Below are 22346 nucleotides of genomic sequence, written 5' to 3'. Positions count from 1 at the left end.
GATGTTTTAGTCTATCGTTTTAATAAACTGTTTTTCCCCTCTTAAAAAAAAGAAAAAAATATGCCTAATGTCAATGCTTCGACCGTCCACTAGAGGACTCTAGATCCTAGCGCTGAACCTTATGTGATATACCACTTTATCAGGAACATTATACTATCACAGGTTCTTCAAGGTGTAGAACTTAAAGACTACTTCTTTTCTTTTCTTTTAGATACCAAGTACTTTCAAGAGCAGTATCATTGATATCAATATCCGTACCTGTATTTTTAAAAAGCTATCATTATTAATATTAAATAGACAAAAAGAACGTCACATTTTTGTTACATGTCCAATGATTAATTAATTATATATATATATATATATATATATATATATATATATATATATATATATATATATATATATACATAATTGTTTAAAAGAAACTACCTGACATCCTTCTTTATGGGTTTTTGTGAATGAGAAAGAGGTGTCAACATTTTTAAGCCTTGTTCTTCAATAGCTGATCATGTTCTCTTAGTAGGAAGTAGAAGAAAACTATCCATTGAGTCTGTAGTCATGCTTCCTGCTGAGTGATATTGTCATGTTTGTGGAACTAGATTGAGGCATCTTGTGATTTTTGACTTTCATGCTGAAAGTAGACAGTTTCAGATTTGTGTATATGAATTAGAAAGAAGGGAATCAATGTGGTCAGTAATACCGATAAAGCATGTGGCATTTACAGGATGCTAATTTGTACACCCCCAAATCATTATACCACCATCATTATACTACCACCTTTCAACTGTTTACATTAGACAGGCTCGATCCATGAATTCATACTTTTGAAGCCAAATTCTAACCCTCGCATGCTAAATAGTGATCAGATCAGGCAATGTTTTTTCCATCTTCGACTTCATCTCGTTTTTCATTTTTTTTTAACATGACTACATAATTTCAGACGTCATTGTATAGTTTGGATGTCACCCATATTGATGTACAATGTAGAGAGAAAAAAAAGAAAGAAAGAAAGACCACTGAAGGAGAAGTTGTGTCCAAACTTTTCCGCTAGCACTATAAAGTGGCCTCTCATGCATTTCACACCTGGGGCTTCAGTGGTGTCCTGCATGAATCAATCCACCTTTTTAATGCCATAATTATGATGCCACAGGTATAGAAATCATCAATATTACAGATATCAGAATGTAACAATGTAATATAAATGTTTCCAGGCTCTGACTAACGAGATCTCTGATCATCCAATTGAAGGGCATAAAAATGATAATGTTATTGTATGCCTGCTAGACGGCCCCGGTATCACAAACTCGCAATCAGACAACATTTACTCTGAAATACAGGCACCTGCACTCATGACTATGAAGGCCTTATTACAGATTTCGTTGACCCCTGCAACGCGTGATATGACGACTGAAATCTGATTGGATAGACGTAAAAAATACACTCCTGCAACACACCCACTATAAAATGGAGAGAATAGAGGATCTGGGATAATTTAGGACATATTCATTGACAAATAATATTAAAACGTAACTCAGTGCAATTTATTCCTGTAGAAAAGCACTGCGAGAAAGTGAGCAGCACAGAGCCTTGACGTGCACGCGCATCACGGCGCGCTCGGAGGCCCCACCCACGCGCCAGGGGGAACACTGCGTGCTGCGTGCGCGTCCCCGCGGGAGCCTGGCTCAGCGCGGCTCGGCTTTAACCCCTCCCTACTTGTCTCGATGAAAGTTTGTGTTACAAAGATGGCGGATTTCCTGCCGTCCCGGTCCTTTCTATCCGTCTGTTTCCCCAAATGTCTGCTCAACACCACTGAGGCCGAGCAGCTGAGGATATCTAAAGAGATCGACCGATGTATTTCGCGCGACAAAACCTACGTGAAGCGGCTGGTGAAGATTCTTTTGCTCGGCGCCGGCGAGAGCGGCAAGTCCACTTTCCTCAAGCAGATGCGCATCATCCACGGCCAGGACTTCGACCAGCTGGCCCGCGAGGAGTTCCGACCGACCATCTACAGTAACGTTATCAAAGGTGGGAGCGCGGGGAGGGGAGGTCTCGCCGGCCCAATCCGCCTTTTGTTGCGCTTTAACCGCCTCGACTAAGTGCTTTAGCGGCGTGGAAGCGGCGCTGAGAGCCGTATTCCAATCCGCCGCCCTGCTTCCTACCTAGGTGTTCTTTCGTGCGCCGTGACAGAGCGACTCGCGCGCGCACTACGTAGCGTTCTCGCTGTCTGAGCGTGCTGGTTTGGAGACGGCGCTCGCGCTCAGCTAACTGGCTAAATTCTGCTGGGTCTCGAAAACCAAAAGTGGGAAGAAACGCCCATGTTTATTTGAAGCCTTCGAGACTAAAAAAACAAAAAACAAAGAAGAGATAAATAATGATTATTCTTTTACATTACCAGGTATACATACTTAAGTCGAAAGAAGCACTGAAAAGAAAACGGTACTTTTTTTTGGAGAAGTAGCAGAAATCCGAGTGGAGTCTGAGGGGCGGTTATGCTAGCGTTAGCATCCTGGGTCTGTGAAATGCTAACACACAGAATTAAGTTTTATTTACAGCCAGAAAGCAATTATTGTATGTATTGGACAGTTAATTCGCTTTTTTTTTTTTTAGCGCAGTTTCACTTCTGTAATGTATTCCTGCATGGCTGTGAGTGTGCATGTGGAGTGTTATCACCTGATGAGTTAATTTGGAAAGAAATATTGATTGTAGATAATCAGGCTTAGAATTACATATCAAAACATATCCCTAATTATATTTCATATAATATCTAATAGTCTCTTGGTTTCTGTGCAACAAACTAGGGCATGTAACTGCATGAATATTTCATTTGACCAAACAAATATAGACATGTACAAGCTTTATTTTATTGAGTTTGTTTCTCCAAACATTCACCTGAAAAACTTGTAAACTTGGCAAAGGTGAAAGATTTCTCACCTTGTGATCCAGTTCATCACCGAGCAGTTTAATGGGATGTAGGTGCGGTGACTGGACAGGCCATTCTGTGATAGATAACACTCCAGCCCAATGTTTGCTCTCTAAATAACGCTCACAGAGCGTGGACTGGTTTTTCAGCTTACCGCCTTGTTGTATGGTGAAGTCTGTTCCGGTTATCAGCAGTCCAGGTGGAAATGCATGGTGTCGAAATACGGAATGGGATTCATCTTGGTGCTTTTCACTCGGAATAACCTTCCCTGCTCCAACACAACCCAAAACCATTAAGCCTCCACCTACATGTTTGACTCTGGGGGTGAGGCAGTCTAACGTCATCTCTCCTGTTCTCAGTTTTCAGAAGTTCTTCTGTTAGATGTGAAAATGTCATGTTGGACTCCTCATGTTGGTTTCCACACTTTTTATAGACTCTGTATACTACAGCAATGTGCCTGTTTACATACATCACCATTTGTTTGTTCAGTAGCACCACATTGTATTAATTGGTTTATTATTGGTGTTAGATTATACAGGGCGTTCAGCACACAAGCGGTTGTTTTTGTACTGCTGTAGGAAAATAGCGACCGTGTGGTGTGATTTAATCTTCCTGTAATTTGACTGTTTCCAAACCCCTGCACTTTCCCCTCCATTAAATAAATAAAAAGTCGTACAGTATAGTTACATTTGGAACGTCTTTGTAAGAAGTTAGTTCCTCTTACTGCTTATGCTATAACTCCTGGAAATCATTGTTCCTCTACCCTTCAGATTGTCCAGGCCATGTAAAATGTAACAGATTTGACAGATTCGGGTGCATTAATATAAACAAAAAAAACGTATCAGGTCATGCATGTTATTTTTCCCAGTGACTCATCATCATCATGGTCATGTGATTCTTTGTGTGTTTTGGTTTTCTTTTAAAAAGCTTTACTTTACTGTTAGACTTTAGTCAACGATCTGTTTGTTATATTTTTTGATCCAATCTCTGGACCTGTTTCGTTTTCTAATGCTGAGCGATATCGCACTGATCAGGCTTGTGAACGACAGCCAGTCAGAATCGACTCTAATACTCTTATTTAAATATTCTATTAGCGTCAGCTCGTTAAAGACGCCGTGAGTCTGATGTTTCTTTACCCGGTTTACATATTAGTAATGGAAACACACCACAGGTTTTCTGTTATATTCAGTAAGGTTACATGGAAACATTTTTAGACACAGTTCCTTTTGCATTTTGATATTTAGACATATTCAGACATGTATATGTTGCTAAAGCCATTATGGTGTACATTAAAGATGATGTACGTGTATAGAGTGTGGATCACAGTCACAACAAATAGCTTCCTGTTGGACGTATTGTGTACCACAGAGGCTGTGACTGATCATAAGGAGTATTTACAGTCCAAACAGTTCCCTTCAACATTGTGCACTCTGTAGGCTGCTGTACATGTTCATTACGAATGACTTCCTAATAGCCATATGGTTGACTGCATAGACTGTAAAATCTGTTCTGTTCTGTTATGATGCTGATGCAGCAGGGATACGGATCTCAAATAATTCCCCGTTGTACCTATAGTGCAATTACCCAGTGTGGAAATAATTTCATTCCCTCATATGTTGCATATATTGTTCAGTTGATACGCCTTGCAGTTGCTGCATTCATAGGGAATATAAACAGCTAGATCCAGGTCTGTACAAATAATATCCTGTTTTAAATTATTTTTATAATTAAGTTTTGGCACCCTCTAAAAACCACATCTATATATCTCTACTCTGACCTGGTATAACATTCTGACTGGTGATTAACATCGATTATCTCTTCATCGTGTCCCCTGTTAGTGAGTGGGATATATTAGGCAACAAGACCATTTTGTCCTCAAAGTCGATTTGTTCGAAGCAGGAAAAATGAGCAAGCGTAAGGATTTGAGTGAGTTCGACAAGGGTCAAATTGTGATGTCTAGATGACTGGGTCAGAGCTTCTCCAAAACTGCAGTTTTTGTGGGTTGTTCCCAGTGGTCAGTATCTATCAAAAGTGGTCCAATGAAGGACGCGAAGGCTGGTCTGTGTGATCCGATCCAACAGATGAGCTGCTGTAGCTCAAATTGCTGAAGAAGTTAATCCTTTTAATGCCTTGACTGGTCAGGACTGTTTTGGCAGCAAAAGGGCACCAACACAATATCAGGCATGTGGTCATATTGTTTTGCCTGATCGCTATATATAAACTTTCTTTCGGCTTTTCCCGTTAGGGGTCGCCACAGCGGCCATCCGCATGTTTGATTCGGCACGTTTTTACGCTGGATGCCCTTCCTAACGCAACCCTCCCCATTTATCCGGGCTTGGGACCGGCACTAAGGCTTGTGCAAACCCTAATGGCTGGGGTTGGTTCCCTGACCAGGGATCGAACCCGGGCCGCAGCGGTGAGAGCGCCACATCCTAACCACCAGGGAACCTGGCCTGATCTCTCAAAAAATGGCTGCGAAAAAATAAATACTTCAACTTAAAATTATTAGAGAAATGCAAAATCAGGCGATCTCAGTGAACGGAGCTGAACCCTACTGACAACAAAGCTGCCAGTGTCTCTAAAAATGTATTTGTATTGAGGTTTGATTCCTATTCCTGTATGTTTGAGCTGCAAAACATCAGTTATTGTCTGCGCTATTCTTTGTGTTACTTACATTTTCACAACTGTGCATGATGTGTAGAAACGGGTATTGGTAGCACAGCAAGTATCTAGAGAGGGCTGGTGACCTGTAGCGCTTTTATTGAATGCTGGTTTCCTGTGAAAGTAGAACAAGTTCTGTGTAACTGATGGCTGTAGTGATAAACGCAAAAAGTCATAGAGGAAAGTGCTTTCTATCTTTTTCTGCATGCATGAGCACATAGAGGCCCAGTGTTGGCTAGTGTTCTGTGATTGCCATGGTCGAGCACTGGCAAGTTTCTCTTTCAAATCGGATCACATGATCCCTGGGAAGGAAGGGTAATTAAGTTAAGCACAGGTACTCTGGGACAATGTGGCACGGATCGGCACGGCTCGCTTGGTGGAAAGAGCGAGAATATTGCTGTCGGAGGGCGGTTTATTTGCTGAGCTGAGAGATATTTTTTTTCAAAGTACTGCTGGTGTTAACTAGCAGGGTGTGTGTGTGTGATTTACATTCATGCATGTTTACTCATTAGTTTCTTTGCAAAACGGATGTGATGAAGAGTCGGTGGTGGTGATTATTAAATTGCACAAAGCGTATGAGTAGTTGTGGCTGCCACTCGTCAAGGGGATTTCCAATCTTTTTACTGTAATGATTTTTCTTGCTGAGATTGAGGAGGGTTAAGGGCCTTGCTCAAGGACGCAGCAGTGGCAGCTCAGTTGTTGGTGGGATTTGAACCTGTGATCTTCCGATCCAAAGTTTGAGCTACCGCCGCACTGATGATAAATGTAGCTTTTTATTTTTTTACCCAACAATCTCTGTGTCTTGAGCCATCATGTGTCCAGAGGGTTGTTGAAACACAGTTCCAAGTCCATTGGCTTTAAAGTAGTGGCTAACGTAACAGCGCATACTGTTAGGTAGTTAATTGCTTTAACACAGACTAAAGAAAAAGAACGCATAAAGGATGTATGGTTCGCACCCTCGATAAAAAGTCATAAAACAGGGCACAAAAAAGTAATGGAGCATAAAAGATTCTTTTAGAGTTTTGATCTGTGCACACACATTAACCAGCCCTTTGAAAACCCAAACCACTCTGCTGCTCCCCAGATCACACCTCTATGCTGATGTCTGTTGGTGTCAAACCTGAGGGTGCTCAGACATTGTCTGCATCCGGATCGGTTTAGTGCTTAAATATCCGTCACTTTAATCAGCTTCCTAACCAGGTGCCGTGTGGAACGTTCTGACAAGCTTCCCATCAAATCCAATACAGAGACGTCAGCTTTTTCAAGTTGCCATGAATTCAGAACAAGCTTTGCATGTGCTGTATGAAGCAATGATGCTGTTATTCTGGTCCAAGACTCTGCATGGCAGTTGTCACAGATGTCCATGTGCCTGAAACTTCTCAGGTGTGCACCATGGCTTTTTCAGTGATAGTCTGGCAACCTTTCTCCTTCCTGAGCTTGCTTACTTATAGCTGCAAAGTTATTGGTAACTGTTCTTCGGTGTACATTTGTAACCCAGAGCAATGATTACAGTGATAATGACAGGCATTATTCAAATCTGAACCTCATGCAAATAGGCCCTGGTCCCATCTACACCGAACAGCTGTAACTGACAGGGTGAATGGAACAACGCTCCTTATAGTGACACCTGTCATCGGATGGCGCATTTATTCCGCAGGTGAACAGTCAGTTCTTGAATGTGTATGAGAAATGGGCAATTGTAAGGATCTGAGTGACTTTGACAAGCTCCAAATTAGGGTAGCTAGACAACTAGGACAGAGTGTCTCTAAATCGGCAGGCCTGGGGTGTGTTAATAGTCATTATCTACCAAAAGTGGTCCAAAAAATGACAAGTGATGAACTTGCACCATGGGGATCAGGGCATCCAAAGCTCGTTAATGTAGCACAAAGGTGTCGAGCACACAGTGCATCACAGCTTGTCGTGTATAGAGCTGCATAGCTACGGATCATTTCGATTTTTTTCCCCCCGCATGATCCTTGCATGACCCTTGCATCATGCGGCCGTCTGGGTGCTTAACTGGAGAAGAGATGGCACCTGGATGCACTTTTGGAAAGAAGGCAAGCCTTTTTAGCATATTCTTCAGCTGTATTTGTACTGTCTCTCCACAGCGCATGTCTGTCAGTATGTGTTTGTTTATTGAAATGCCAATGCTTCCTGCTCCAACGTTTCCTAGTTGGAGCCCTCTAACCCAAGGTTAAGGATATGGCTTCCTATTAGTCATCAGATGTGGAAAACATTTACTGTGAGATTGTTCTGTGAACATTTAGAATTTTAGCTGTTCAACACGTACAACAAGCAAATACAAATAAAGGTGCAATATAGTTTACTTTCTTTGAACACTGCAAACACACAAAGCAGCAGCTACCCGAGGCGCATTGTTTGCATACTTGCCTGTGTATCTTACCTACATCTAGGGGATTAAAAGCGGCATCCGCTGAGCACATCATAACCAAAACACTTGTTTGTCAAGTGCACAGCAGTGTTGAACACACTTATTATCTTTGTTTCTCCATTACTGCTGCTGTGGACTTCGAAAAATCCCTACTTATATATTCAAAAATATTTACTAATCTAAAAAATCCTGAAGAAACAGATCTAGCGCAAAATGGAACGGCGAATATGCAGTGTTTTATTACAACTTGTCCCATACGGCACACTTATGTACAATTCAGGCCCTGAGTACCAACTCAAATAGACCAGAAAAACCAAAACTTTATTTTAGCCAGCGTGCCGCTGAAAATGCACCTTGTGCTTTTCTATGGATGTGCACCAGAATTGTTTACCCTCTGTCCTGTCAATTGACACCTAATCACGTGTAGCAAGAAAGAGCTTTCCTCTGTGTGTTCAGTGTGCGGCATGATGTAGCATGAGAAGCTGTTTGAAAGGGTGTCGATGGTTGGATGTCATTGGGAGAAGCCTGGAAATTTTACTGAATTGGCAGAAAATGGGGTACATGTGGTCACTATGTTGAAGGAACCTGAAGACCTACCTCTTTCTGAAACACTTAAACTAGCAGTTTTCCCGGTTTGCTGTGTCTCTTTTACCAAAAAAAATCCTTTTGTATGTCGCTCTGGACAAGAGCACCTGCCAAACGCCAGAAATAGAAATGGAACATCCCCATTATATCATGATTTTATGCTCATGCTGACCATGAAAGCTGCCACCTCACAGAAACGCAGTTTCAGTTTGGTACAATGCACTAGTGTTTGTGCGTTCAGGTAACACTTCTCTGGCGTATAGGCCACAGGTCATCACAATACCACGGTTTAATTATCCATTGTGGTGTTTTTCTATGCATTCCAATAAAGTGTTTTTTTTTTTTTTTTTTTTTTTTTTTTTTTTTTTTTCCTTCTCCTCGCATATTTGAGTGCCTTCTGTTTCGCTCCAGAGTTTTGACAAAGCGGTCATTTTGCTCTTAAACAGGATGTTGAAGTGTTTGTTTGCACACAGGGTAAACATGCACAGGCTCGTCCTCACACTGACGATTTTGCACTTGAACCAAGTGTGTGTGTTTGAGATTTCTGGGCATTTGGGAATGTTCCTAATGGCATGTAGGCCTGCACATGCAGGACTTTGGTGTGTGTGTTTGCTAACTAAAAAGTGGCTAGTGGCTAACGCTAGCACTATGGATTCTTTAGCGTTTTATGTCCAGCTTCAAGAATTTCTCTTAAAAGTAGAAAATACAGCATTTTGAGGTAGTGAATGATTGAAGGATGGTAAGAATGAAAACATTTGTTGAAGTATGCTGAAGTAAGTAGAAAAGATCTTTTAGAAAATGAAATGTGTACACACACACACACACACACACACACACACACACACACACACATCTGTATTACCCAAATGGGTTTTATTTAATTTAAATTTTCCTTTTATTTAATCAAATTTGTTTGCGCCAATTTAATGACTCAATTTATTCAATATAATAGTGTATTGCTTTAATTTGATTTATTACATTGAATAAAAAATTGTATTAATTAAAATTAATGATATTATTCAACCAAGCAGGCATTTTATTTTAAATTGTTTAAGAAATTAATAGTTTAAATGTTGATCGCCAATCGTAATAATAATAATAATAATAATAATAATAATAAACTGCATTAATAAAAAAGTTGTTTTGCACCCACCCAACTGTACCGAAATTGAACCGAACTGTAAATTGTTTCAACCCCTAGTGAGAACAATATATCATGATGAATAACATCATAGTTTACATTTGTTTACGTACTGCGATATTATTTTTTTAAACCTTTAATATTGTTTCTTTATGGAAGCGGCAGATTCAAATAAATATATAATGTAACCTGTGCTTTTAGATGCACTTGTGTGCCGCAAGGAATTCAAAAGATCATAATCAGCATTACTGTCTGTATGAGAAGTGCTTTCTCTCTCTCTCTCTGTGTGTGTGTGTGTGTGTGTGTGTGTGTGTGTGTGTGTGTGTGTGTTCAATGTGATATTCCACTAAATTCTGGAGTGTGTCTCTGGAGATTTATGCTCATTAGTAAAGTCCGGCACTGATGTAGGGGAGGTGAGAAGGCCTGGGGTGCAGTCAGCGTTCCAATTCATCCCAAACATGTTTTTAAGGATTGAGGGTCAGAGCTCTTGCTGGAGATTTTCCACTCTAATCCATTTACAGCTTATCTTTATGGATCTGGCTTTGTATACGGGCATTATCATGCTGAAACAGGTTTAGTTATCGTAGCTCAAGTTAAGGGAAGATTTTCATGCTACCACCTTCCAAGATCCTGTAATTGTGTGCCTCCAACTTTTGTGTAGAAGCACATATTGCTGGGAAGGTCGGGTGAATTTTTATAACGAGTTAAAATGTATATATATTTTTAAATAATAATAAATGAGTGTTTGTTCCTCATCAGGTATTCGTGTTTTGGTGGACGCCCGGGAAAAGCTGCACATCCCATGGGGCGACGCCTCAAACCAGACACACGGTGAAGCAATGATGAACTTCGACACTCGCTCGACACAGGGCATTGTCGAATCCAAAGTGTTCCTGCAGTACCTGCCAGCCGTGCGTTCGCTCTGGGCCGACAGTGGCATCCAGCACGCTTACGACCGCCGCCGCGAGTTCCAGCTGGTGAGACGCACGTGCACACACACACACAGCAATTAGATTTTAAGGCTTTGTCATTTCTCAGCTGCCATTTTAATAGATATACTATTATTGTATATTATATAATGGGTATAATAGTATTTGAATTGATAGCTTTTTATTTTTTATAATAAACACTCGTATTTAGTTCTAGCAAAGCAAACACAGTTACTTCCTCTCTCTCTCTTCTCATCCTCTCTCGTTCTCTTTCCTTTCTCCCTTGAGTCATGTCAGAAAGAGCTTTCAGAGATGTTTATATCTAAGCGGAAGTGCAGACCACATTAGCACTGCACTCCTCTCTCATCAGAAAAATCTCTTTCCGCTGCCGGCCAAAAAAAAACACTGCGGCGCATTCGGATCTTGTTTATGTACGCCCATCCTCTGAGACGTTTACCTCTTCTTACACTAGTCTGAAAAGGCCTGTGTGCAGTTATTTATCATGTAGTGTTATTTTTATTTACAGTGCGTTCGGTACAGTACAGCTTGTGTGAAACACTGTGAAACACTTGAATGTTGTCTTTATAGCTACAATTCATAGCTACAACACGCTTAACGACGAGCATGTGTGCACAGTAAGCACGAGCACCGTGAGATTACAGCTCAGAGGAAGTGTCGGCTGAGAGTGCAGCCACACTACAGTGACCTGTTTATAAAACTGTGCCTTTAAGCACGCTTAGAAGGAAATGCACAAGGCACGTGAGCTCTAGCTTGTTTTTGCTATCTGCGGTAACAGCAGCTTTCTAGTGCAGAGGCCACAGCTCTGAGTACGTTTGTACTGGTTGCGATTTCAGTGATTTTAAATTCACTCAACGGCATGTTTCTCACCAGGTGCTGACACCATTCTGGACCATGATTGCATTTCAGAATTGCTGAAAACGGTACAATAGTTGCTCTGTTTATTGCAGATCTGTTCAACTCCGTATGGAACATTACAGTGCAGGTTGTTTCCGTTATAAGTGGACAGGAACTATACATGAAGTGGTGCCAAAAACACACTCCTCACACTGATTGGGTGTTTTTTGTCTTACTTGCTATTCTCCATCTACTGTTGTGAATGAAAATCCCAGGAGATCAGCAGGTTCCTAAATGTTCAAGTCTGGTTCACCTAGTGCTTACTCCACATTCAGGGTCACTATTATATTGCAATTTAAACGCATTTTTTAATATTCCAAAATGTATTTTTAAGTTCATTAGTTTGCGAACGTTGTAGCCGTTATAACCTTGGACGTATTACAGCAAACGCATGTGTGAATTCGTGTTTGGACCTGGCCATATCTGTAGTGTTTTCCTGTACCTGTGATTCGTTGTGTTTATTTCTTTGCTGACCTATTGTGTTTTTCTCAGTCCACTGATTGTCTTCAAATCTCTTAATTATTATTTCTGCAGCACAGCTCACCATGAATGACCTGTTGCTCGGCAAACTACACAGTGCTGCCTGGGCCCGTGGTTTCTCTGATGAGAACTTTGCTCTTGTCTGTCTTCTCAGATTAGTTCAGTTCAAGACGTTCAACTTATACACGATGGCGTATGTAGACTGTATGATCAGTGTAGCGCCTACTCAGGAACGTGTTGTTTGAAAATAAATTAAAAGTATGGTTTATTGTACCGTTTGCATTTCGAAGTCACCTAGATAAGATCAACTTCCTGTAACTGATGTGTGTCTCTTTCCTTTTCTTTCGCAGGGGGAATCGGTGAAATATTTCCTGGATAATTTGGAAAAGCTTGGAATGCCGGTAAGAAGCATGTTTCCTATAGCACTGAAAGGCACAGGTCACACACACTTAACAGTCTGAGTCAAGTCACACACACACACACACACACACACACACACACACGGAGGGAAGTGAAAATGCTGTTTACTACATGTCCCCAACGAACACACACACAGGTTTGTTGGAATTCTTCTACATGGGACAAAAAGGCTTCTCTATCTATCCTTTCATTAAATTGGTTTGATCTATTGATCTATCCATTCATCCATATGTGTATATGGGTACATTGGTACAGAAACTCAACTTACCGCTTCTAGATTCCTCATTCGCAAGCCTGAGACTACATGAGGAATAAAACCCAAAGAGGAAGTTAGACCCAGGAGGGACCCCATCCTTTTCTTGGTGATGTGATTGTGTCACTACACTTTAATGTCACAGTGTGTTAATGAATGTGTCCAAGAGCCTCAGTCTTTTTTTATTCCAATAGAGCTTTTAGTTTGACTCTCTTCATGTGCTTGTTCTTCACATCAGGTTTTCAAATGCACTGCGTTTTGTGTGTGTGCCCGCCCTTAAAACAATGGACTGTGATCAAATATCCGCTCTATAAGATTGAGCGTTGTTCTCTTTGCAATTATCTGATCTGCATGTGGTACAAAAAATAGTTTCCTCATGTACCGTTTAGAGGATCCGCACAACTCGGCATGAATGGAAAATGGGCTCTGTTTAGTGCTCAGAGCATCCACTCGGTTATTAGCGCTCCAGTTAAGGCGACTTCCCCTTGTGCCTGCTGTGTCGTCATTAGCGTCGACACGGGGCTCCATATCGGTCGCTTTGTCGTCACATCACCGTGTGCGATCTCGCTCTGAGAGGAAGTGTGCGGTTCCTGAGTTTGAGCTGAAACAGCCGTTGAGCCGAAGATGAGCGTCATAGTGATGCACACACAGTCGGGAGTTGCGTAATGTCTAGCTGTGCTACTTCTCAGTGGATCTGTACTGCTATTGATCACCACATCAGTGTCGATGCTGTACTGTACTGAAAGTATCACAGGTTCACATGATTAGAATCAGGCTTTGACTTGTTGATTTGTGTGTGCGAGTGTTTCTATCACTTTTTATTTAATTGATTTGTTGTTTAGCCTATAATTAGCTGTAGATTGTACGTGGTGTCCCTTTGTAATGTGTGAGGGGAAACAGTAATGTAAAAAGGTGAACTGCGTTTATTTGGTTTCTTGTGTAGTTTGTCAGGGTTTTCCCTGTGTATCGAGATTTTCGGTGTCTTCCACACCACACTGGTGTTTTTTTTTAATTGCCCCTCGGACAAGTTAGTGTGTGTCTCTGTGTATGTCAGTCTGACATACGTGTGTGTATTATGCCTTATGTCTGTCTGTGTATGTCCGTCTGTCTGTGCAGACACATGGGTATGAAGACATAATTTCTCTGCCTGCCTGTGGGTGCGTGTGTGTGTGCTGCACGATTAATTGTATTGCAATGTCAGCTTGTGCGATTATGATGGCAAATGTTACAATTTAATTAAATAAATAAGTGCATGTATGGACAAGTACTTTTTAAGAACAGTTTGCCGATTTTCCACACTGCTAACAAAACGGGGGAGAAAAAAGAGCAGATAGTCTCAGTTTAGGCAGTGCGTGGTCGCATGACTTTCCGGTGTGCAGCATGGAGACCGGGTGATGGTGGATGTAGCGGACACTGATCTGGTAGCCAAAAAAAACGCTACCTCCTGTTTATTATTTATTTTATTTATTTTTTGTTTTTAACTTTATAGTTTTACAAATACACATCGTATCACTAATCTGTGTGCAATTTCCTTGATAACCAATCAAGTGGACTTATGATAACATTTATTATATCGCAATCACATATCGCAATATAGACCACAATAATCGCAACATGACATTTTCCTAAATCGTGCAGCCCTGGCGTGTGCGCGTCTGCCTTCCTGTCTGTGTGTGTATGTGCCTGTGTCCGCGTATGTCTGTGTAATGAGCCCATCTCTAGTGGAAATGTTCATCAGATGACTGTGTGCAGTCTGTATGTGTGTTTTCATTGTGAGCACACTGCATGCACAAAATTTCCAAGAGTCTATCTCTCTTTCTCTCCCCCTCTCTCACACACACTTTTTCCTTAAAGCCTAGTGATGTAAATCACTCTTTCTGCTCATTAGGCAGTGATGTGTGTTTCAGATGGGCACAATGGAAACACACACAGTACATCACATTGTTTGTCTGATCGCATGTGTGTGCAAGCAAATCGTTTTTATTTGAGCCTCTGCATAAGTGATATTATCTCTAGTTACTGCACCTGTTCTAGTTATTTGTCCTGTGTGTGTGTTTGAGAAAGTAAGCGAGAATAATGACTCTGGATACACCGTTTCCCTCCTATGCGATCATTATTCATAATTTTTTTTTTATTGAGCTACATGTAAATCGAGGCTTTTTCTGCGCTGCTCTTCAGCTGAGTTGGCGAAGAGACTCACATCTGCACCCGTTTCTTCACTAGCTGGAACAGACTTCTTCACAACAAATAGGTTACCTGTTAACCACAAACAGTCTAACAGGAATTGTTCATCAAAACTCATTCCTACCCATTGCATTCAGAAACTGAAAGCGTGCGTTTGTGTGTGTTCAGGATTTCCTGTCCAATGTGCATATATCTCTCGAATAGAGACTAGTGGTGCATTACCTCATACAGTACCGACGCAGCGCTCTATGTTCTCCTACGCACTGTAGACGTGCACAAAACAAACACTTACCTAATGCCTGACCTCTCATTATTTTGGGGATTTACACTCCTGGGTTGATAAATACACAGGCTGTGGGCAGTGGAAATGTGCATAAATTCAGTTACAAACAGTGTGTGTGTGTGTGTATGTGTGTATATAGATAGATATAGATATAATATATGTATATGAATGAGGGAGAGAGAAATAATGACATGCTTTTATAAATGTACAGTTATATTACTGAATGTACAGCAGCAGTTCAGTAGAGTGATGGTGGTGGATGTAGGGGGAAAAAATCTTGGTCTTGAACTTGCTGGTTCTGGTGCGAATGTTACTTTGTCATCATCTGGATGGAAGGAGGTTAAACAGTGTGTGTCTGGATGAAAGGAGTACCTGATCATAATGTTTGATTTGCATTATCTATGGTTGTAAAGGTGATTGATGCCTCTTGTGATTGATGGAATGCAGAGTCATGTTGGGGTTGTGGTTAAACGCCATCTAGTGGGACAACTGATAAAATGTGAATAGAATAGAACTATAAAAATAAGTTATGATGAAGCTGAAATTGCTATTATCTAAACGATCTAAATGGCATTGAAGATTTTGAAACAGGGTATAAAAAAAACCCTAGATAACACTCAATGTTAGGATTGTGAATAGTAAAAATGGCTGCTGCATTAAGTGGAGTTGAATGTGTCATTATGTGACTTCAGGGGGAAAAAAACTGCGTTAACAATATCTTTCTCACTTTTATCTCCACAGGACTATCTGCCGAGTCAGCAGGACATCCTACTGGCGCGCAGACCCACCAAAGGCATCCACGAGTATGACTTTGAGATCAAGAACGTCCCGTTCAAGATGGTGGACGTGGGAGGCCAGCGCTCAGAGCGACGCCGCTGGTTTGAGTGCTTTGACAGCGTCACCTCCATCCTGTTCCTGGTTTCATCCAGCGAGTTCGACCAGGTGCTCATGGAGGACCGCCAGACCAACCGGCTCACGGAGTCGCTCAACATCTTCGGCACCATCGTCAACAACCGCGTGTTCAGCAACGTCTCCATCATCCTGTTCCTGAACAAGACCGACCTCCTGGAGGAGAAAGTCAAGACCGTGGCCATCAAGGACTTCTTTCCCGAGTACGAGGGCGACCCACACAGCTTGGAGGACGTGCAGAAGTTCCTCGTGACGTGCTTCCGCAACCAGCGCCGCGAGCAGCAGAACAAGCCGCTCTACCACCACTTCACCACAGCCATCAACACTGAAAACATTCGCCTCGTCTTCCGGGACGTCAAGGACACCATCTTACACGACAATCTCAAGCAGCTCATGCTGCAGTGATCCGAACTCGTCCCTCAGCTTCCAAACGCTCGTGTCCAGGACCACTAAACCTGACTTCGGGGAGGGGGGGGGGTCACAAAGCAAGTCTTAATTCATGTTCGAGTGTGTGTAAGAGAGAGAGAGCATTCACACAGGTTAAACCTCAAGCCTGTGCCTCTAACTGCCTTCAACTGAACAGCAGCTCTGTGTGTGTGTGTGTGTGTGTGTGTGTGTGTGTGTGTGTGTGTGTGTGTGTGTGTGTGTGTGTGTGTGTGTGTGTGTGTGTGTGTGTGTGTGTGTGTGTGTGTGTGTGTAAGCACCTTTTCTAACTTTTATTATAAGCAGTATGTCTGAAATATGACTCTTAAGCAGGTCCTGATTTTGAGTAAGCACAGCCGGAGTGCAAGTCTATGCCACTTAGCATCACAGCCTGCTTTTTTCCCCCCTCAGTATTCAGTATAATCCTTTTTTTTTTTTTTTGGGCTAAGCTAACCTTATGCTATGCATCTCTGTAGCACTGAGCTAATTTTAGCGGCGTCTGTGAAGTAGCATCCAAGTTTGCTAGGGGTTATGTAATGCTTTTTGATTGGCAGATGGAGATGAACCCAGGGATGCCTGACGCTTGTCAAGAAAATCAGGGTGTAGGTGTGCGCGTGTAGGTGGGTGGTCGGGCATACACTGCCTGATTTTCACCCACCATGAGAAGCTTTTTGAGCTTCATTCTTAACGCAAGGCTCCGAAGTGTGTGTGTGTGTGTGTGTGTGTGTGTGTGTGTGTGTGTTTTGTATCAGTGCTCTGATCTCTTATTTTTACCTGGTGTGTGCGAAGCCTCAAGGAAAATGGCCTCACTGTCGTGTGAGTAAGATAAACCTTTATTCGTCCCACAGTGGGGAAATTTCTAAAGTGTGTGTGTGTGTGTGTGTGTGTGTGTGTGTGTGTGTGTGTGTGTGTGTGTGTGTGTGTGTGTGTGTGTGTGTGTGTGTGTGTGTGTGTGTGTGTGTGTGTGTGTGTGTGTGTGTGTGTGTGTGTGTGAGAGAGAGAGAGAGGTGCCCTTATATGCCTTCAGCCACTCGAGCAAGTGCCGCTTGTCCTGTAGAGTGTCTGGCTGTCATATAATGCTGTTACAAATCAGAGCAGCATATTGTGTGTATGTAAGAGACAGGTAAAATGTGTGTGTGGAGGGAGGGGGGTGGTTGTAGAACCTCCTCCGTTTCCCAGCTTTGCCTTACTAAACCCATTCGATTGTACTAACGTTAAAATAGTAAGCCGTGTTTCTGAGCCTCTGCCTTTTTTTATTCTGTCGTTAATACTCAGTGATGCGGGTTTTTTTTTTTTCTTTTTTAATTCTGTTGTTTTATAAGTGGATATCGTGTGTTCGATCTAGCTGTAAGTTTTATTTTAAAGGTTTACACTCGTCACCTCTGCCGACGGATTCCATGTCATTAGAATGTGCTGTTATTACCGTGTTATCACGCCGGTTTTAAAACTATACTTATAGAAGAAACGATCCACAACGTTTAATTTTTTTTTCATTTCGTTTTAATCTTTCATTTACGAACAACCTCCACCACGTTGAACTTTGAGTTCTTTTTAGTTTGCGTTAACCGTAACTTAGCTGACCTGTTCTAATAACACAAAATAATATCTAGCCTGTAGGTAAAACCCGTAACAATACTGATGCACATACTAAATATGATCATAACTGATTTGCGGTGTGTGTGTGTCTGTCTGTTTGTGTGTGAGAGAGATACGGTTAACCGTGATCAGAGAGAGAAGCTCGGGATCTCACCAAATGTGTGTTAAGACCACTCAAACTGTAGAAGGTGACGCTGTGTGCGAGAAAAACTCAGGGCTGAATAATGTTAACCACTTGTGTGCATGGGGACCGAATGGTGTGTGTGTGTGTGTGTGTGTGTGTGTGTGTGAGAGAGAGAGAGAGCTTCAATAATCTGAGTGGATGTAAAGCTTATTATTATTATTTTTTTGACACTATGCCTGGGCGCTAGGATAAAATGTACATCTGGTAGATAGTGTTATCTAATCCTCTCATTGTGTTCATGCTGGAGATGTCCAGTGTTATGAGCAGTACTGCTGATATCCAACGTGTCTCGTGATGATCAGGTCGATATAAATTGCCCAGCTCTTCGGGTCACGTGTGATGTCCAGTATGTTTCTTTTTTCTTTTTTTTTTTTTTTTAAATGAAATTAATGTAATATTTTTTTAACAAACAAACTCTTGATTCCTGAAGTGCCATTCTCAAAAAGGTACCACCTATTAATGTTATTGTTTTTCAAGAAATGCCAAAAGAGTCCCGGGCGATCAAGACGTTCCCTTTTGAAACTCTGCTCAGCTTAGGCACGTGCCAGTATTACACTTCTTCACATCATCATCATCATCATCATCATTCATCCTGCTCACAATAACCGCCTCATCCTGATGTCAAGACCCTGTCGAACCTCCTGCTGAACGCTTTTTAGGCAAAACCAGTTACTGCATGCGATCGAATCACTGGTTCAGATTTCCTTTCGTCCGGGACGCTTCTCTACATCACCTGATATCTGATCTCTTATTAATGTGTGCTCGGTTGTTCATTATTACTGTTCTTCTTTTGATGTTCTCAGTTAAAAAATGACTTGATTGCTTTTGTTCATCTCCGCACCGCGCGCGCACACACACACACACACACAACAGCGTAAAGATTTAAGTGACGAGTGCATCATCACGTCTCGGTTCAGACTTGTGCCAGTGTTATATTCCCATAAAAGCATGATTGCAGAGTATTTGGTAATGAGGAATGAATGAAAGAAGCCTTTCACTGCTTGCGTACACATGCGCCCTCCTCCCAAACGCAGGGGGAAAAAATACAGGAATCAAATGACAGATTGCGAGGGCATATCAAAGCTACATTTGTCCCCTAGTGCCATCTGAATTCCAGTTTGCATTAGGATGGATGATGTCATGATCGATTTATCTCTGGTGATCATCCCAGGTGGCACAGACGCTTCTGCAAGTCATGTTTTTCAACCCTCTCCTTGGCCCGTCCAGTGAGAGAGAGAGAGAGAAAAACGGTAAATCAGTTCTTTCGACTGGAGACAAATGTTTTGAAGTGGTCGAACTTTTGACTGAACAAACCCACTCAATTTGAGCTTTAGAAGTGTCATGTAAGATGCAGAATACAGGAGATGAAGCAGCAATGCTGCGTTCTTGCTCAGAGTTAAAGTAGGACAAGCTTATTGTTTCTAGTGAAACATCTCTCGAGGTGCGAGATCAGACCATAGTCAGTGACACTGGCAAACCAAATAACTATACGAGCGACCTTGTGGCACACGTCGCAATAACCTCCTCGTTCACCGTCACAGTGAACATCCTGACATGTACGACGCAGACGAGTCTTCCACGCCACCGCAATAACGCAAAGGAACGCTTCTCCCAGTCTAAAGTGCAAAACATTGCTTTTGTTTTGTTTGTTTTTTAAAAGCGAGCACGTGCCAATCTTTTCCAGTGTGTGCATCGTCAGGTTTTGTTTGGTGTCAAGACTGTTTGAGAACTCCAAATAAAGCCTTTAGTATGAGTTTTTATTATTAGTTCCTTAAAAGCAAACAAAAAACAGATGTCCTTACAGGTAAATGTCTAGCACAGAGCCTCGGGTTGAACTCGCGCAGTTTTGTTTTGTTTTTGTTTGTTTTTCGTAAGGAAAGTTGCTGCTAAACTGAAGATGCCTCCGATGTGTTCGTTATCTGCGAAGCGCCTTCTTTGGTTTCATCACCGATGACGTCTCCGTCCAAATGAGTTCTGTGCATACACAACCTAGTGGCGGTGTGTGTGTGTGTGTGTGTTATACCGAGTGTTATGACACTGGGTCTGGAGGCTAATGCTGTATCCAACGCACACGCGCTACTGTAAACTTCTGTGCCTGAGTGTGTGTGTGTGTGTGTGTTTAGGTGTTTAACTGTTTTCACTGAGGTCTTAACATCACGGTTATTATGCAAACGTGCTGCAGTGTGCAAAGATCTTCCCAACAAAAGGGGCTTTTGTTTTTGTAGAGGGGTGAAAAAAAGAAGAAAAGGACTAATCCCAGAAGAATCCCGGATGTTTATGTAGAATTCTGCAACCTGCACAAAAGACTAAATCTAATTTAGTGCCTTTTTTTTTTTTATTTTGTATGTAGATGTTTTAAACGTTATAATTTTCAACTCTTGTTTCTGTAATCCTACTAAGCACGTTCTGACCTACAGAGCGGTGACCCTGCGCTCCATGTACAGTTTAATAATATCTGCTTCCTCACTCTTTTTCAGTATGTCAATAAACTACATCCCAACATGAGTTATGTGGTCTCATGCTTTCATTTTGTTTGAGTTGGAGAGGAATTGCTTCTGCTTTTAGATCACGTTAATGTCATTTGATACTAATTCTCGTTTAGTTTAAATGCTCCTAACTGGTCAGAGGATCATCAAGTTTATGATGTTCATAATTAAGGCATTTTCACACCGACATGGTGTCAAGGGAGGGTTTAGCTCCTTCTGCAATGGTGTAATGAACAGTGACTGCTGGTTAGAATTATCAATAAAGATTACTGTAACAAAAAAAAAAAAAATAAATATATATATATATATATATATATATATATATATATTTTTTTTTTTTTAATATACATATATTTTTTTCTTTGTTTTTTTGTGTATTATCAACAGTAACCTTGGAAACGGTGGTCCCAGCTCTTTTCAGGTCATTGACCAGCTCCTCCCGTGTAGTTCTGGGCTGATTTCTCACCTTCCTTAGGATCATTAAGACCCCACGAGGTGAGATCTTGCATGGAGCCCCAGTCCGAGGGAGATTGACAGTCATGTTTAGCTACTTCCATTTTCTAATGATTGCTCCAACATTGGACCTTTTTTTGACCAAGCTGCTTGGCAATTTCCCCGTAGCCCTTTCCAGCCTTGTGGAGGTGTACAATTTTGTCTCTAATGTCTTTGCTTGTATCAAATATAGCATACAGTAACCCTACATTTTCTTTTTACTGGTTCTAAGCAGCCCTAACCTCTTTCATGAAGATGGGATTTGTGTGTCCTGCTCTGGAGCTCTGACCTTAACCCTGCTGAACACCTTTGGGACGAATGTAATGCTGACTGCACCCCAGGCCTCCTCACCTCACCTACATCAGTGCCTGATTTTACTAATGCCCTTTTAGCTGAATGATCTCAAACTTTCCCAGAAGATTGGAGGTTATTGTTGTGTAAGAAATCAGTTATGTTAAACTTTTAAAAAAATATTTGCGAAATTTTGGTTATAACCATCAGGTCTGTTAGACATACAGAGGATGAACATGTGGTTCCTAAACATGCGGGTGCTTTGCAGGTGACCCTGTTGGGATTTAGTCAAAATTGAGCACATGGCTACCACAGCATTTCACAGAGACATGGGACGGTGACCCCAAACACACTCTGAGGTTATGTAAGAACTATTTGTTCAAGAAGTAAAGTGATGGATTGCTGCATCAGATAACCGGCCTCTACGATCCCCAGAACTAAGAGAGTGAAGGAAAATCAACCAACAAGCTCTCAAAACCATCAAGATTGTTAGAAAACCATTCCAGGTAATGACCTTGTGAGGCCGACTGGTCGAATGTGCAAATGTCTATCAAAGCAAAAGGGGGCTACCTTATAGAATCAAAAATCTGAGTTTTTAATATAAAACTAAATTGTTTGACAGCTTTTGCTGACTTCATAACTGCATAACTCCTTTCAGAGTTTGGGTGTCTTCAGTATTAATGTACAATGTTGTAAATATGAAAAAATAAAACACTGATTAAGAAGGTGGGTTTAAAGGTGGGTCTCCATGAAAGAATTTCCAGTGTAGAAATCAACATTCAGGAAGAAGACACACCGTGGA

General features: G+C 41.6%; 1 protein-coding gene and 1 long non-coding RNA gene across 3 annotated transcripts; one reads left to right on the top strand and one right to left on the bottom strand.

The window, feature by feature from the left end:
* The first annotated feature begins 1404 nt into the window (after nucleotides 1-1404).
* Nucleotides 1405-20780, top strand: gna13b (guanine nucleotide binding protein (G protein), alpha 13b). 2 transcript variants are annotated; one of them, XM_083565932.1, is made up of 6 exons: nucleotides 1405-2025; nucleotides 10459-10676; nucleotides 12374-12424; nucleotides 15905-16674; nucleotides 16774-17233; nucleotides 17638-20780. In XM_083565932.1, the coding sequence occupies exons 1-4, from the start codon at nucleotides 1722-1724 to the stop codon at nucleotides 16475-16477; spliced, it is 1146 nt and encodes a 381-aa protein (XP_083422058.1). In that variant the 5' UTR covers nucleotides 1405-1721; the 3' UTR covers nucleotides 16478-16674; nucleotides 16774-17233; nucleotides 17638-20780. The 2 variants fall into 2 exon arrangements, with proteins under 2 accessions (XP_083422058.1, XP_083422057.1); XM_083565931.1 differs by having other exon boundaries at nucleotides 16774-17315; nucleotides 17497-20780.
* Nucleotides 2032-3280, bottom strand: LOC310739783. The gene is made up of 3 exons (XR_014537482.1): nucleotides 2932-3280; nucleotides 2441-2522; nucleotides 2032-2338 (listed from the first exon to the last, which is right to left on the bottom strand). It is a non-coding gene; the product is annotated as an uncharacterized lncRNA (long non-coding RNA).
* Nucleotides 20781-22346: the final 1566 nt, after the last annotated feature.

Source organism: Silurus aristotelis (assembly GCF_946808225.1).
Source record: "Silurus aristotelis genome assembly, chromosome: 17".
NCBI lineage: Eukaryota > Metazoa > Chordata > Actinopteri > Siluriformes > Siluridae > Silurus > Silurus aristotelis.
This window is presented reverse-complemented; position numbering and strand designations above follow the sequence as displayed.